Source organism: Octodon degus, unplaced genomic scaffold, assembly GCF_000260255.1.
Source record: "Octodon degus isolate 3935 unplaced genomic scaffold, OctDeg1.0 scaffold00116, whole genome shotgun sequence".
NCBI classification, from domain to species: domain Eukaryota; kingdom Metazoa; phylum Chordata; class Mammalia; order Rodentia; family Octodontidae; genus Octodon; species Octodon degus.
Window position 1 is genome coordinate 6,474,302 of NW_004524692.1, and position 14,033 is coordinate 6,488,334.

Sequence of the window (14,033 nt, forward strand, 5' to 3'; positions counted from 1 at the left end):
TCCGGCCCACGCTGCGCCTGGGCTGGGACTGGTCCCGCCGGCGCAGGGTAGCAGGAAACTCTCCGCACACTCACCGGACCTGGGCTAGGACTGGGTCTCTTCCAAGCATCTTTGATGCTTTCTGAAAGTCAAGACTCACTGCAGCTTCTATTTTCAGACGTCATAACAGGCTTCAAACGCAACTACACCGGGTTGCTGAGTGGACTGGTCATAGTCTCTTTGCTCATTCTCATTCTACCTGCAGTTTTATTATTCCATTTGCACAAAAGAAAGCAAGGTAAGAGTACCCCCAGAAGGTAAAATGCAAGGGTACATCTTCTTTCTTCCAGAGATTAAAGTCTTTTACCCAAGGTGGAGTGGGAAAGTTCCTTGTTCCGCCCTTACAACAATGCCCGCCCCACCCCCTTCCCATATCCTGGGTCCACAACACCAAGAACTATAAAGATACAGGCTTATCTCTCTCATTGTTGCTTCTCTGGGCCTCACATGGAGCCTGACACATATAAGAAGTTTAATAATTATTTATTCACTCTATGAATCAATCAAAAAGGCAAGAATATTTGAGAAGCATCTACTATTGCTTAATATTGAGCTAATTACAATGAGGTGTAAACCAGAATAAGGCAACACAGTGTGTGATTACAGAGTACTAGGATGTTCAGCAACTAGGATGCTGGTGTGCAAAGTCGACTGGCCATGCAAAGCCATCGACACCAGACCAAGAGATGCGAAGGAAGACTGCAGGTGTAAGAGCCACCTCTGACTGCCCATAGAAGGTGTGGGTGATTCTCTTTATCCTCAGATAGTCTGTAGAGTACAGAAGAATTCCCACTGTGTGAGGCCTGAGCCAGTACCTCCTATACCACAAGCAATCTAGAAAAAAAAAAGGAATGATCGTGCAAGGATGTAAGCATTCATCTCAATAGGATGGGAGCCATATAGCCTCTCAGGACTTCATTTCTTCATTATAAGCAGAGAATATAGGATTAAATCTTCTCTAAGTACCTACCCACTTTTCACAGACTGTCATTCTATGTTTATCAGTGCCAGATGTTTCCTCAGAGAGCACAATATACACATCTGTCAAGGTTTCGAGAGATACCCAGCCCGAAGAGTCCAAGATCTATGATGAAATCTCCCAGCCCAAGGTGAGTGGATGCCACGTCATGTACACCCACCCTGTCATCAGGTTGGAAGCCATGGCAACCATTGCCTTCTGCTGTCTGGTACCTACAAAGCAGCCACAGCAAGAGTCTGGGGGAAGGGGGCTAGGGAGATCACTCAGCAGCATAAGCATCTGCCTGGCAGGCACAAGGTCATGAGTTCGATCCCTGATACTGAAAAAAAAAAAAAAAAAAGTCTGAGGGAGGGGGTCTAACCTGGAAATACCCTATCAGGGAAATGATGCCATGAGTCTCTAAGGGGATAGGAATGTGGATGGTTTGAAGTCCTGAACTTCTACACGGAGGCCAGGCTCCAGGGTAGATGAGATCCTGTCTCAAAAATAAAAAAGGAAAAAGGACTGGGTATGTAGTTCGGTGCTACAGGCTCTCACTAGGTTACCCAAGCTGGATTCAAGCTTGCACATGACTAAGGAGCACCCTCTTAAAGGCACCAAACAACAAGAGAGCCCAGAGTGTGAGGCAAAGGCTGTCATGGAGCCACTGACCTGGTCTATAGGTCACAACCCCAGCAGAGGGGCTCCGTGGGCTATACCGCCTGGTGTGATCACAGGAGCAGCATCCTTTCCTCAACTCAACATGATTCTGATGACTGTCACAACTGCATTAGCCCACGTGCTGCTACTTATCTCTGGCTTGGTCATTCTGTCTTTATCTTGAGGCCTGGCTACAACAGTTGGGCCTCCACCCCTGACTCCCTCAAGGGCTCAGCCCTGTATGACTGCTATACAATCCTACCTAACTCCACTGTTTGTAGTAATATCAGGTACTTGTCTCTATTTATTTATTTATTTATTTATTTAATGTATTTGGTACAGGGTCTCACTATGCAGGTCAGACTTGTAGTGATCCTCCTGTTTTCAGCCTCTTCAGCGCTGGAATTACAGGTGTGTACCACCATGCCTGGACTCGGTGGCCAACTCAGTATGCCTGTGGGTGCGGCTAGTGTGGCATGTGGTACTATGGATATAACCTGGGTCCCTGTGCTTGCCTACACAGGTGCTAGGTCTCTCCAAACTATCTCACTGGTCCTAAAGAATTTTTTTTTTTTTTTTTTTGGTACCAGGGATCAAACTTGGGACCTTACAGGCACTTATACCACTGTGCTATCTCCCTGGCCCTCTCTATTTATTTAGACCAGCTTTGGTTTCTCTATTTTAGAGTTTTCATTGTAGAAGCTTTCTTCTACTACTAGACATTTGAAATTGTGATGTACAGTACAGTAGTACTAAGCTATTCTTTCCCCATTGTTTCCTTGTAAGATTGTGATCTATTTTTTGTGCTTCATAGGTTGTGCCCTTTCTAAAGTCACTAACTGTAGCATATGTGTTAGAAATGGGATATATATATATATATATATATATATATATCATATATATTTCCATATATATATATAATATGGAAATTACTTTTTTTCTTTCCATGCTTTATGTTTTCACTTCTTGTTTTATATCAGAGGCTTGGAATTCTGATGCAATGTTGAATTTAAAAAGTGAAGACCAGGGGCCTGGGAGATGGCTCAGTAGGATAAGCGCTTGACTGGCAAACGCAAGGATCTGAGTTCAATCCCCGATCCTGCAAAAAAAAAAAAAAAAAAAAAAAAAGTGAAGACCAATATCCTTGCCTTATTTGTAATACTAGGGACAAAATATTCATTAGAGTTTTTTTTTTTAATCAAGTGTCTTTGGGTAGGTTGAAAGTGATTCTTTCTATTTCTAGTTTGATTTTCTATTTCTAGTTAAGAGTTTTTGTCATTTTAATTATTATAAGGATGGTGTAATTTTCTTCCTTCTCTGTCTGTTCACATTGTAATTTTCATTGATTGATTTTCTTACCTTAATTTAACCTTACATTCCTAGAATAAATGCCATATTTATTATATCTCCATAATTTATATTTATTTATATACCAGTAGATGCTATTTGCTAGAACTGCCTTAAATATTTTTATTTATGATAATGAGTGATATTGGTCTAATTTTATTTTCTTTTGTTTTCCTGTCAAATTTTGGTATCAGAGTCATGCTGGTCTCTTAAATCAAGTTGGGTTGGATTCCTTCTTTTAACTTCAAAAAATTGTCTAAGACTCGTTTTTGTTTCTCTCATAAATATTGAATATGATTCACCAGTAAAGGCATTTGGACCTATAAAAAAAGCAATTCTACTGGGGGCCTGCCCCTTAGCTCAGTTCTTTAAGTGGCTGCTTCAACAAAGCTGTCAGCCTCAGGTTGCTGTGGTTCGATCCCCACAACGCAAGCCAGCCAAACCTGCCCTGAAGGCATTCGGAGCAAAAAAAAAAAAAAAAGCAACTCTACTTACTCTGTCCCATATCTTCTTCCCCTGCTTGGCTTACCTTCACTTGGGTCACTGTCTCCTGTGCTTCCACCAGCCTGCTTGCCCACAGTGAGCAAGAAGACAAGGGGGACGCTTCTTGGTCAAACTCTGTGCGTGGACTGATACGAATCCTGGGTCTAGAGAGCCACAGAAAGCTAAAATCCTTACAAAGACTCAGTCTGAACCTCACAGACCTTAACTTTTGGAACTTGATGGGGTTTTTTTGGCCTCAAGGCATTGCCCAAGCATCACCCCCCCCCCATCCCTACCTGCTCCAGATCCTCTGCAAAATTAGATGGAACCAGAGCTGAGGCCAACAGAAGAGGCTACCTCGAAAAATAAGACTGGAGTGGGGTAATGGGTGGCAGAATTAGGAAGGGAAGCTCATGAGATTAGGCCTCAGATCTCTCACTGAGAATATAATGGATGTTTTCCAGGTGTCCCCTGCCAAGAAAGAGTCTGTGCAAACAATTTATTCCATAGTGCAGTCCTCTCAGGAGGTAAGTTTTTCCTGGCACGTGAGCCTGTGTGTGTGTGTTGCTGAGAACTAAAGCAGAGCCTTTGTGCTGAGCTCCATCACCACCCCCTTCTTTTGTTTTTATTTTTAATTTTGAGACAACTCACTAAATTGTCCAAACTAGGCTCAAGTTATCGATCCTGCTGCCTCAAGCCTGGGATTACAGGCACGTACCACCCCACCCAGCTTTTCATCTTTGTTTTCCTATCTGCTCAAACTATTCTGATATACCCTATCCATCAGTATGTCATTTAAAATTCAAGACTCCTCAAATCAATGAGAAGGATGTATGAAGTGCTCTAAATGACCAGGTCTTATAATACATTTTGGTGACTAAATACCAGACGCAATTTGTCACTATGTATAGGTGAGAGTGGAATTACTGGGGGACAGAAAGAATTAGGGCTTAACTAAAAACCTAGAATGCAACTAATATGAGCCTGGAGGTTACCCTAACCTGTAATCAAAATGAGCTCCATATAGCCCCATTCATACTGCTCTTTAGGGGGCTGTAACATCCCCCAGGGGCTCCCAAATTGGGTGGCTGGAGAGAGATACAGGACTCAACAAAGGCAAAGCTCTGCTATCCCACATTTCCCCAGGACCAAGGACGTCTAAGACATTGTCTGGGGTTCCTATGGGACTGGACTTGCTCAGCCACACCTTTCAGCTAATGCGCTGTCACATTTCTCTTGTGCACAGATGAAGAAAACCAACGCACTCGACAGCGAACCTCCCAAGACTTCGGGCTACGAAGCGGTGATCTAGGCCGTGGACAGCACTTTCTTTCTGGAACCTGAGCATCCTGTACAGTGCTCCCCAGGCTTCTTCGCATCACCGCACATGTAGAAAGTAAAGTTTTATGGCACACTGGGTTCACCTGAGTTACAAGCACAGATAACCTTAAGCATCCTGGACTTAGAGCACCTAGATCTTCTCTGCTGAGGTCTTACTGGGAGATTGCAAATCAAAGCTGCTCATGTCCAGGGCCTCCATGTGGCGAGAGTATTTTCATGATTAGGGATGACATCCCTGTGCAGCTGCTGTTGGAAGAAAGGACCAATATTTTGCACATGTGCAACACGCCATGGCACATCAGCTGGGATGTTCTGCTTACACTCAGCACATCCGAGGACCCCAGTGGGTGGCTTCCAGCATCCATCGCAACAACAACTTGGAGGACATTAGGAAACAGCACCCGTTCTTTGAGGGACATGCAGCCCCTCACTTCTATGCATATCATGTGAGCAGCATGTGAGCTGTGTGTCACCCCACGTCAACTTCATCAGCCAGGAATCTTCATGCAGGTCACAGCTGACTCAACCAGCTCGTGGGATGACCATGCCTCCTGGGATGTGGGCAGCGTGGTGGCTCTTGGCCACATGGAGATGCTGTCCACATGGGACATTAGAAGACACTTTCTGACTGAGTTCAATCCCCAGTTCCATAAAAAAACACTTTTCTGAAAAATAATTAAATTTAAAAAAGAGGGGGAGGGTCAGGGAGATGGCTCAGTAGAATAAGTGCTTGCCTGGCAAGTGCAAGGGCCTGAGTTCAGTCTCCGGTTCTGCAAAGAAAGGAAAAGAAAATACTTTCTGTGGCCAAGCTTCTGATCTTTATCACTCCAAGCAAAAGGAATTGAGTGACTGTATTTCTTGCACTTCAGGGAACTGGGTGGAGCCCAACTGTGAAAGCAAGAACCATTAGAGTAACCAGAGTCATTCACAAGAGGGAACTTGAGAAATGATCGGAAAGATGAAGGTAGGTCCCACCAGTTCCCAATGCTTGTAGCAGACATATGAGGTTCAAACTGAGGTCAGATGGCCTCCCTCACATACACACACGCCCACACACATGAACATGGCAAAACTGGATGGTCAGGAGGCAAAAATCACTCAAAACAGAGCCAGAGAGTCTTGTGATCATCTGAGGAAACGTTTCCCTTCTATGTCAGCAAACCTAACCAGCTACACTAAATAGGTTTTGCATTTGGTAGAATAAAGTTGTCAGTCCCATAAATGGATCCACAGACTCTTCTAGCATTAATTACCATTATTCAGGCTGCAAGGCCTCAGGGCAGCGGGAGCAAACCTGTCCAGGCTAGCTGCACAGGGCTGTTTGTATCTTTGAAAGCTCTGAAGGGTTCTCTAGCACTGCTCCAGGGTACAAGTTGAATACTAGGCCTTTCCAGATCCAGCTGCCCAGAAATTCCAACGCAAGCACTGTGCTTAAGTCCTGCACTGCACCTGCAAGGTGACAAAAACTAGAGCAGATGAGGAAAGACCTCCAGAGCTGAAGCTGGTCCTTAAAGGATGGAAAGCATCAGGAAGAAGAACGAGAAAGACAGAGGGCCTCAAAGTGAGGGATGCATGGAAAGCAGAAGCCTGGGTCTGTGGGGTGTGGGGTCACCTCCCCAATCCACTCAAAGGTCCAGAGTCCCCAGCCTGTGTGTCGCTGAGTGTTTCTGCTGGAGTGTGTGCCCCATCCTGTCCACTTCTTGTTTCTCATGGTCTGCCTCAACCAGATCTTCCTCTGTGAAGTTTTCCTGGGTGTCAACACTTCAATTGACGGCAGCTCTTTTTGCATTTTTCTTCCCCTTTGTATCTTCTATCACTCCCAGTCATTCTACTCTGACTTATACAGCAGAAACCATCACCAGCCACTTCCTAAGGACAAGAGCCATAGCTTTTATCCATTCTTCGTTTCCCTCTGTATCCACCACCGCCCCACGTACAGCATACTGTGTGGGCAATACCTGCGGATGAACAGAATTGAACATTACCATCCACATTCAAAAGATACAAACTGAAACAACACTGAGATGCCATCTCACCCCAGAAAGAATGGCTATTATCAAGAAGTCAACCAATAACAAATGCTGTAGAGGATGTTGGGGGACAAAAGGAACCCTTCTGTACTGTTGGTAGGAGTGCAGACTGGTACAACCACTATGGTAATCAGTGTGGAGAGTCCTCAAAAAACTAGGATTAGAAATCCCATTCAACCCAGCTATTCCCCTCCTAGGTATTTTTCCAGAAGAACTGAAAACATCATACCAGAGCAACATATGTGCACTCATGTTTATAGCAGCGCAACTTGTAGTAGCTAAATGTTGGGAAAGAACCCAGATGCCCATCAACTGAGGAGCTGATAAAAAGATGTGATATTTTTATATGATGGAATACTACTCAGCCATAAAGAAGGATAAACTGGAGACTTTTATAGGTAAATGGATGAAACTCAAGACTATAATCTTAAGTAAAGTAACCCAGACATATATGTGCAAATATTGTATTGTCTTCCTAGTGTGAGAAGCTGAAAGAGTAAATAAAAGCCAAAATGTACAATAGATATGGTGAAATGGGAAGAAACTTTAGAATGAAAGAGAAACTGGGATGGGGGAGAGGAGAAAAGAAGGAAGAGAAAATAAAAAAAAAATGTTGTACGTGTGTGTTTGTGTGATAGTTAAGATAGTTATTCTACTAATTTCTCTTGGTTCATTGAAAAGAAAGATTTGCATTAATACTATTTGGACTATTAATTGCTGATAGCTCATACTCTAAGTAACTAATTTGAAGATAACAATATGCGATGCATTAGCCATTCTTACCCTCCTACTATCTTACTTTTATTTTGTTTTATTTTTTCTGTATTTAGGACAGGGTCTACAGGGTGTCCAGGGCCTCACTACATAGACCAGAGTCATAGTGATTCTCCTGTTTACAGCCTTCCAAGTGCTGGGATTACAGGTGCACACCACCACATCCAGTCGCAATTGCCATCTCAGCGTGTCCTGGAGGCAGGGCCGGCACAGCAGGCCCAAGGATCGAACCCCCAGCCCCTGGGTCTGCCTGAGCAGGTTCTTTAATCCGCTGAGCTATTTGGCAGGCCCTCTATCTTATTTTTAAATTTTGATCTTTTACTCTTTAAAATAAAAAAAAAAGAAAATTATCATCTATATCACATAGAATGGACATGTTAGAAGCAGAACTAGGGAGATGCCAATAAGCCTAGTAGAACCAAGGAACAGCAAACATTAGGTACAAAGCCATAGGCACCAGATGTGGCCTTAGTGGAAAAGTGTTTTGCAGAATTAGACAGACCTCTGGAGGGCTCGGGTAAAGCCCTGAGCCAGTGTAAAGAAGCCCTGTTCTGGGATGGGATGTGCAAGAAGAGTATAGACCAGTCATGAAGTGTTGTGTGTTACGGGTCGGTGCCGAAAGAAACAAGGGAAGACCTGATGAATGTAGCTTCAGAGGTCTCACTGAGATTAGTCTCTCTCCAAGGGAGCCCAGAGCCTCAGAAGCATCTCACATTTATTGAGGGGTGAAGGCAGACTAAGGAATGTGCTTAATTACCTAAGTGAATATAAACTACTATCTCTATTGACTTCCACCATGTGCCTAACTCTAGGTCCACACAAATGCTAGCTGTAACATCCCAAGCAAGGGATCAAAGGGCAGGGCGCCTGCAGGAGAAGCTGTTCCCCGCAGCCTTGACTCCCAGCTTGCCGGGATTTACAAGTGACAGACAGCAGCTCTCCCTGGGCTCTGTCTATTGCTCCCTGCTCCCTCGGGACATCAGGCTTTTGTTTCATATCTTTATTTCTACAATGTAGGAGAGAGGAGTTTCAAGGTGACACAGAACAGGCTGAAATATAATCCTTCCTCAGCTTCTAGGTGAACTGAACACCCTTGTTCTGCAGCACCCCCTTCTGCCCCTGCTGAGCTGCCTCTGTCCAATTCCTAGTGTCCTAATGCCCTGTAAACAAAACAGCAGCAAAGATCAGAAGCAAGAGCTCTCAGAAGAGCATCTTCAGGATGGTTGGCTCCCTGGAAACCCATGGCAGCCTTTGGGTCCAGGTCCTCCCTGCCCTTGTCTCTCAGACCCACGTCTTCCAACTTAATGAAGGCAGGAACTACACTCTCCTCTCCTAGCTCAGTTCTCAGATTCTCCTTTGGTCAAATGTGCATGATCTTCTTTTGCTTTTCATAACTTTGCAGATGAACTAGCTTGTGAGCAACAGTTCTATTAAAATTGAAGGATTTTTTCAACAGAACAGGGTCTTGCAACAGACTGACATGTTGGTTTTGTAAAGCCTGTTATCACAAGTGATGTCCTGGAGACCCACAGGGCCCTCTGGTGGAAAGTGCGGGTGAGCCAGGACGGTCCTACCTGCAGACACCGTGGGCTTGAGAAATGCTGCAACTCATGAAGAAGAAAATGAAGCTGGTTGAAAACATTAAATTTTTTAACCTGTAGAACATTCTAAACTACTCAGGAAAAGAGTTTGGCCAGGCCCCCTTAGACACTGGCATGAGCAGGAAGATCCTGGTAGATCCGATCCGCATCATCACAGAGCAGGTCTTAGTGGGCTGTTTCTTCCAGATCTATTCGTGTTCTGTTGTACTTTTCCCTGCATCCCTCCTTATTTGTATATTTGTCTCAAGGATCATTAGTGACAGTCTCTACTGGCTGTAAAATGAAGCTTGAGAAATGAGAGCAAGGGGAAAAAGTACAACAAGCAGTCAGAAATGTGGGTCTCGGGGGTGTGAACATGATCCCTCTGTTGCAGTGACGGTGTGGACGTAAAATGAAATGTTACTCTGAGACTATCCTGCTCAGGATAAAGTCTTGTGGATCCTTTTATAAGCTGATCTTAGAAGCCAAAAACCTTCATAAAATACTAATCGAAACTTGCAAAATAAGCTTCTTGCTAACAGAAATAGAGCCGATATTATGTTCAATCAATAGTCCATATCACACTTTTCACTCCAAGCCCTGCACACTCTCACGTGTCTTGCTACACGCGCCATCTGTTCCTTCTGTCGCACCAATTGCCAGGCACTGTACCTTCCCCTGACAGGAAGGGCAGGGGCTGTGTGTCAATAGTGAGCATGCGAAAGGAGAGGCCGAGGCCAGGGGCATGGAGCAACCCCCTGAGGCCTTACTTTGTACCAACTACTGCACCCAGCGCTTTCTACATTATTTTCTCCACACCAGCCTAGGAAAACAAAAATTAAGTTTAGTTTGCAGGAGGCTTAGAGGTTCACAATCTTAGCAAGTTCGGAAAGCTGGGAGGATAGGATTTGAACACGCTACTTGGCGCACTTGCATTCTGCACACCACCTCCCGCTCCCTCCTGTGGAGTCACAGCTCCTGGCCATCAGCCTCAGGTGATGCACACAGCTGGCACTTAGCTTGACACATAGTAGGTACCTCACAAATATCTTCTGAATGACTACTTGAATATAGTCATATTTTAAAACTAGTCAATGCAGCTTAAAGTACATTCACACACAAATTCCATCCATCGTCACCTGGACAGCCACTCAACTTCCCTGTTGGAATTGTCCATTAAATCAAAGAAGCTTTGAGGTCTGTGGGGGAAGGGAAGGATGATGTAGGGGCTAGGGTGTGCCAAAGCAGCCAGGGAAAATGAGCTGGACCTGTCAATTGCAAGAGCTCAGGGCAGTGGGAAGAACCCTTATGGAGAACTTCACAGGAGCTCCTGCAGATGTGGACGGCGTACGAGAAGACTGGCTGTCCCAGGAAGCTGCCAGCGTGAGTTCCCACGAGAACCGGGCACATTGCTCAGAAGAAAGGTGTAACTTTTTTATTCTTTTTACTCTTTTTCTCTTTGTTTGGCCCAATTTTGCTCTGCAAAAAACTGGTTTCTTCCATACCCGTCCACCCCACCCTTTTCAAGTAAACTTTTTGGCACCATTAAAAAGAAAAGAAAAGAAAGAAGCTTGGCTACAGCCCTCAGCATTGAGTTGGTTTCATGGCCTACAGCGGATTTAAGTCATACACTTCTCATGAGTTATTACAAAAGGAAAGGTACATTATACATTTCTACTCCTGATATCATAAGAGTAACAGGAATGAAGAATTTGGGGTATTGCACTGTATTGTTTAGTGGTTACTAAAATAATAAGTAACTGTGTACATTTCAATTTTAGTGAATTACCCTCCAAATGTAAGGAGTCCTTGTGGTTTTTCAAAACATTAAAATGTTAATTTATTTTGATAAAGGATTATTAATAAAAGTCCTCCATTATAATTGGAAGAGGCAATACAATGCCTAAGACGTTTTCTAGTGACCCTCAAACTTTGGTAGTTCATAGAGAAATGGCTTATTCTCAGTGGCTGGCAAGTGCCATCAATTCTGAAGAGCCCTCTACAAGTGTCAAGGTTTGGGCTGGATCAGCTCTGTGTCATGAGCATGGCCATAAAATGCAAATGAGAAATTGAGTTTTCTTAACTTTCTGTCATTGCTGGGACAAAATACCCAACACCCATAATCCCAGCATTGGATCATGAATTGATCACAACCTCTAGAAGCTGCTCCATGACTACATGAGGCTTTGGGGGGACAACTAGACACAAACCATAATGAAGTGTTATTGAAGGTAAATAATTACTTACATTATCTGTCAAAGAAATTTTAAATGCATATAAATCTCAAGCCTTTCATTTATAAGCAGTATTTCCAATTGTTTATAAGGCATCTCTTCACAGATATCAGAAGTCACCTCAAATTCAAGGAGCCCAAAGTAAAACTCATGGACCTGTCCCTGAGCTCTCCAACTTTTTTTTTCCATTTCCCATTCGTTCATTAGGGTTCTACCATAAACCATAATTACTAAATTTATTGAGCACATACTATGTGCCATTCTCTGCTGTCTTGCATGTGCTAACTCATTCTAAATTCATCCACCTTCTGAAGTAGATATAATCACTCTCTATTTCACAAATCAAGAAACTGAGTTGCACCAAAATCAAGTAGTTCATCTAAATAAATAGCCAAAATTTTGATTCCTCCTTTCTTCCTGTCCGCTCCCCCCAGTGCTCCTCTACATCTAATCACTTATTAGGTCCTTGTACTTCCAGCTCCTCTATGTGGCTTCTTTAAACGACATCCGCTCAGTCTACCTACTTCTAAGGTCAGCCAAATAGCTCAGTGGACTAAAGCGCCCCCTTAGGAGAGTGCAAGGACCAGGGTTCGATCCCCAGCAGGCCATGCTGGCCCTACCCAGGGGCGTGCTGACACAGCAATTGAAACTGGGCTTGGTGTCTCGCACCCAGCACTTGGGAAGATCACTAGGAGTTCAACCTGTGTAGTGAGGCCCTGTTGACCCTGTACTAAATACATTTAAAAAAGAAAACCGTATCTACCTACTTGTTTAGCACATCCTCTCTCTCCAACTCTACTCTCTTTATCATGTATTACTTGGAGTGCTCTCACATAAATAACAATTTTTCTAAGCCTAATTTTATCACTTCATTTCACTGTTGTGGAGCTTTTCCTGTGGATGAGACTTCTTAGCTATCTGACCTATCAGATCTTCAGACCCCTCTCCTTCTGCTCCCTAGACTCGAGCCACACAGAACTGTCACGGCCCCATGGATCTACCAAATCATTTCCATCTTCCACACTTCTGCATATGTCACGTCCTCTGCTAGGAATGCCCTTCTCTCTTTTCCTCCCCTGTCCCTTTATCCTATATGGGGCAGACTGAGCATGCCCTCTTCACATAGCCTCCCAAAACCTCCCACCCAAGGCTAACTAGATAGCTCTCTATGTATATTTCATTTACACAACCATCTTGTGGTAGCACTTACCATACCCAATGGTAATTAGTGAGTCCCTGACATTTTCACAAATGAGTTCCATTCTGGGAGAATTGTTCTTAAGCTGAACTTGTTAATAAGCTGACAAAGTAAGTTGTCTGTGAAAATTGACAACTCCAGTGCTCCTAAATTGGTGACAAGCTGAATATAGCTTGTAGGGTTTGGGTTGTTATAGTTTTGGTTTTCTTTTTTGATACAGGATCTCACTCTGGAATCCAGTCAGCCTTGAACTCACTAATTTATCTTTTCTGGCCTTGAACTTCAGATCCTTCTGCACGTCAACCTCCTTGAGTGCTATAATTACAGGCAGTTGTCACCATGATGATTGGTTGTGATGTTATCTTTTTTCTTCTTCTTGTCTGGCATTGTTGAGATATTTTCCTGTCTTTCCAAATGATTCTTGAGATATCTCAGGTCAAGGACCTTCCTCTTTTTTAGTTTTTTGTATTTAATGAACTTCAAATGTTCCAGAAAACCTTGCCTGGCTGCTCTATTAATATAAACGTGAAGATTATGTTCAATAGCAACAAATTCCACTAACCCTAGTTCAGAAGCTAGCTGTCATGTTTGTAACAGGGTATCTTATCCCCTATATATCCATTACCTTTCATATCAGCCATTTGTAAATTTCCATTAATAAAGTTGTTCACACTCATTTTACTGTGTGCTTCAGAAATAGGACCACAAGCTCCACTGCAGCAGTTGAAGATAATTTTATTATGCATCTCTTCTTTTTGTCTTGCTTTGTTTGGTTTTACAAAAAAAGAGAATTGCTGGAACAGCAAAAGGCAGCTTAGAACCCAGGCCAGGGCAGATGTAAAGAGCAAGGCACTGAGAGTCGAAGACAAAAAGTGGCACAAGTACCAGAAATAGCAAGAAACTGGAGTGCAGTCGAGGAGTATGGCTAGAAATTGAGAGGCTTTTCTCTGACGAGAGAGAAAACTGGCCATAGAACTCCTGTGCTTTTGCAGCTCTGACCCTCAGGGCGGGAGCTTTGTCTTACTCATCTTTAACCTAAGCACCTTGGGAGCCAATGTGTAGCAGGGCTTCATCAAGGTTTGCTAGACTGAATTTAGAGTGGGGCCCAGACAATGAAAGAGGACAGGAACTGGGGATGAGAGTTGTTCCTTACAGCGCCACCTAGAGGAAAGGGATAGAAGAACTGAGCTTTTAGAGGAGGCTGTGGATAAAGGCCCTGGGCTCCATTTATTTTATTTTATTTATTATTTTTTCAAGAATAAAAAATGATACCAAAAAACCCCATTAGAAATGATACAAGAGCTACTAGAATTAATACAGAAATTCAGTAGCATAGCAGGTTATAAAGTCAATACCCAAAAGTCAATAGCATTCCTCTACACAGACAAC

At 43.5% G+C, this 14,033-nt stretch overlaps 1 protein-coding gene across 2 annotated transcripts in view; it reads left to right on the forward strand.

Moving 5' to 3' along the window:
* The window catches only part of Cd84 (CD84 molecule), a 41,525-nt gene extending 36,061 nt beyond the window's left edge, over positions 1-5,464 (forward strand). Inside the window, exons 4-7 of one of the 2 annotated variants that reach the window (XM_023699820.1) lie at positions 158-277; positions 1,045-1,148; positions 3,952-4,014; positions 4,734-5,464. In XM_023699820.1, the coding sequence (XP_023555588.1) occupies positions 158-277; positions 1,045-1,148; positions 3,952-4,014; positions 4,734-4,799 (353 nt within the window). In that variant the 3' untranslated portion in view covers positions 4,800-5,464. The remainder of the gene's footprint in view (positions 1-157; positions 278-1,044; positions 1,149-3,951; positions 4,015-4,733) is intronic. The other variant, XM_023699821.1, reaches the window with a different exon arrangement.
* Positions 5,465-14,033: the final 8,569 nt, after the last annotated feature.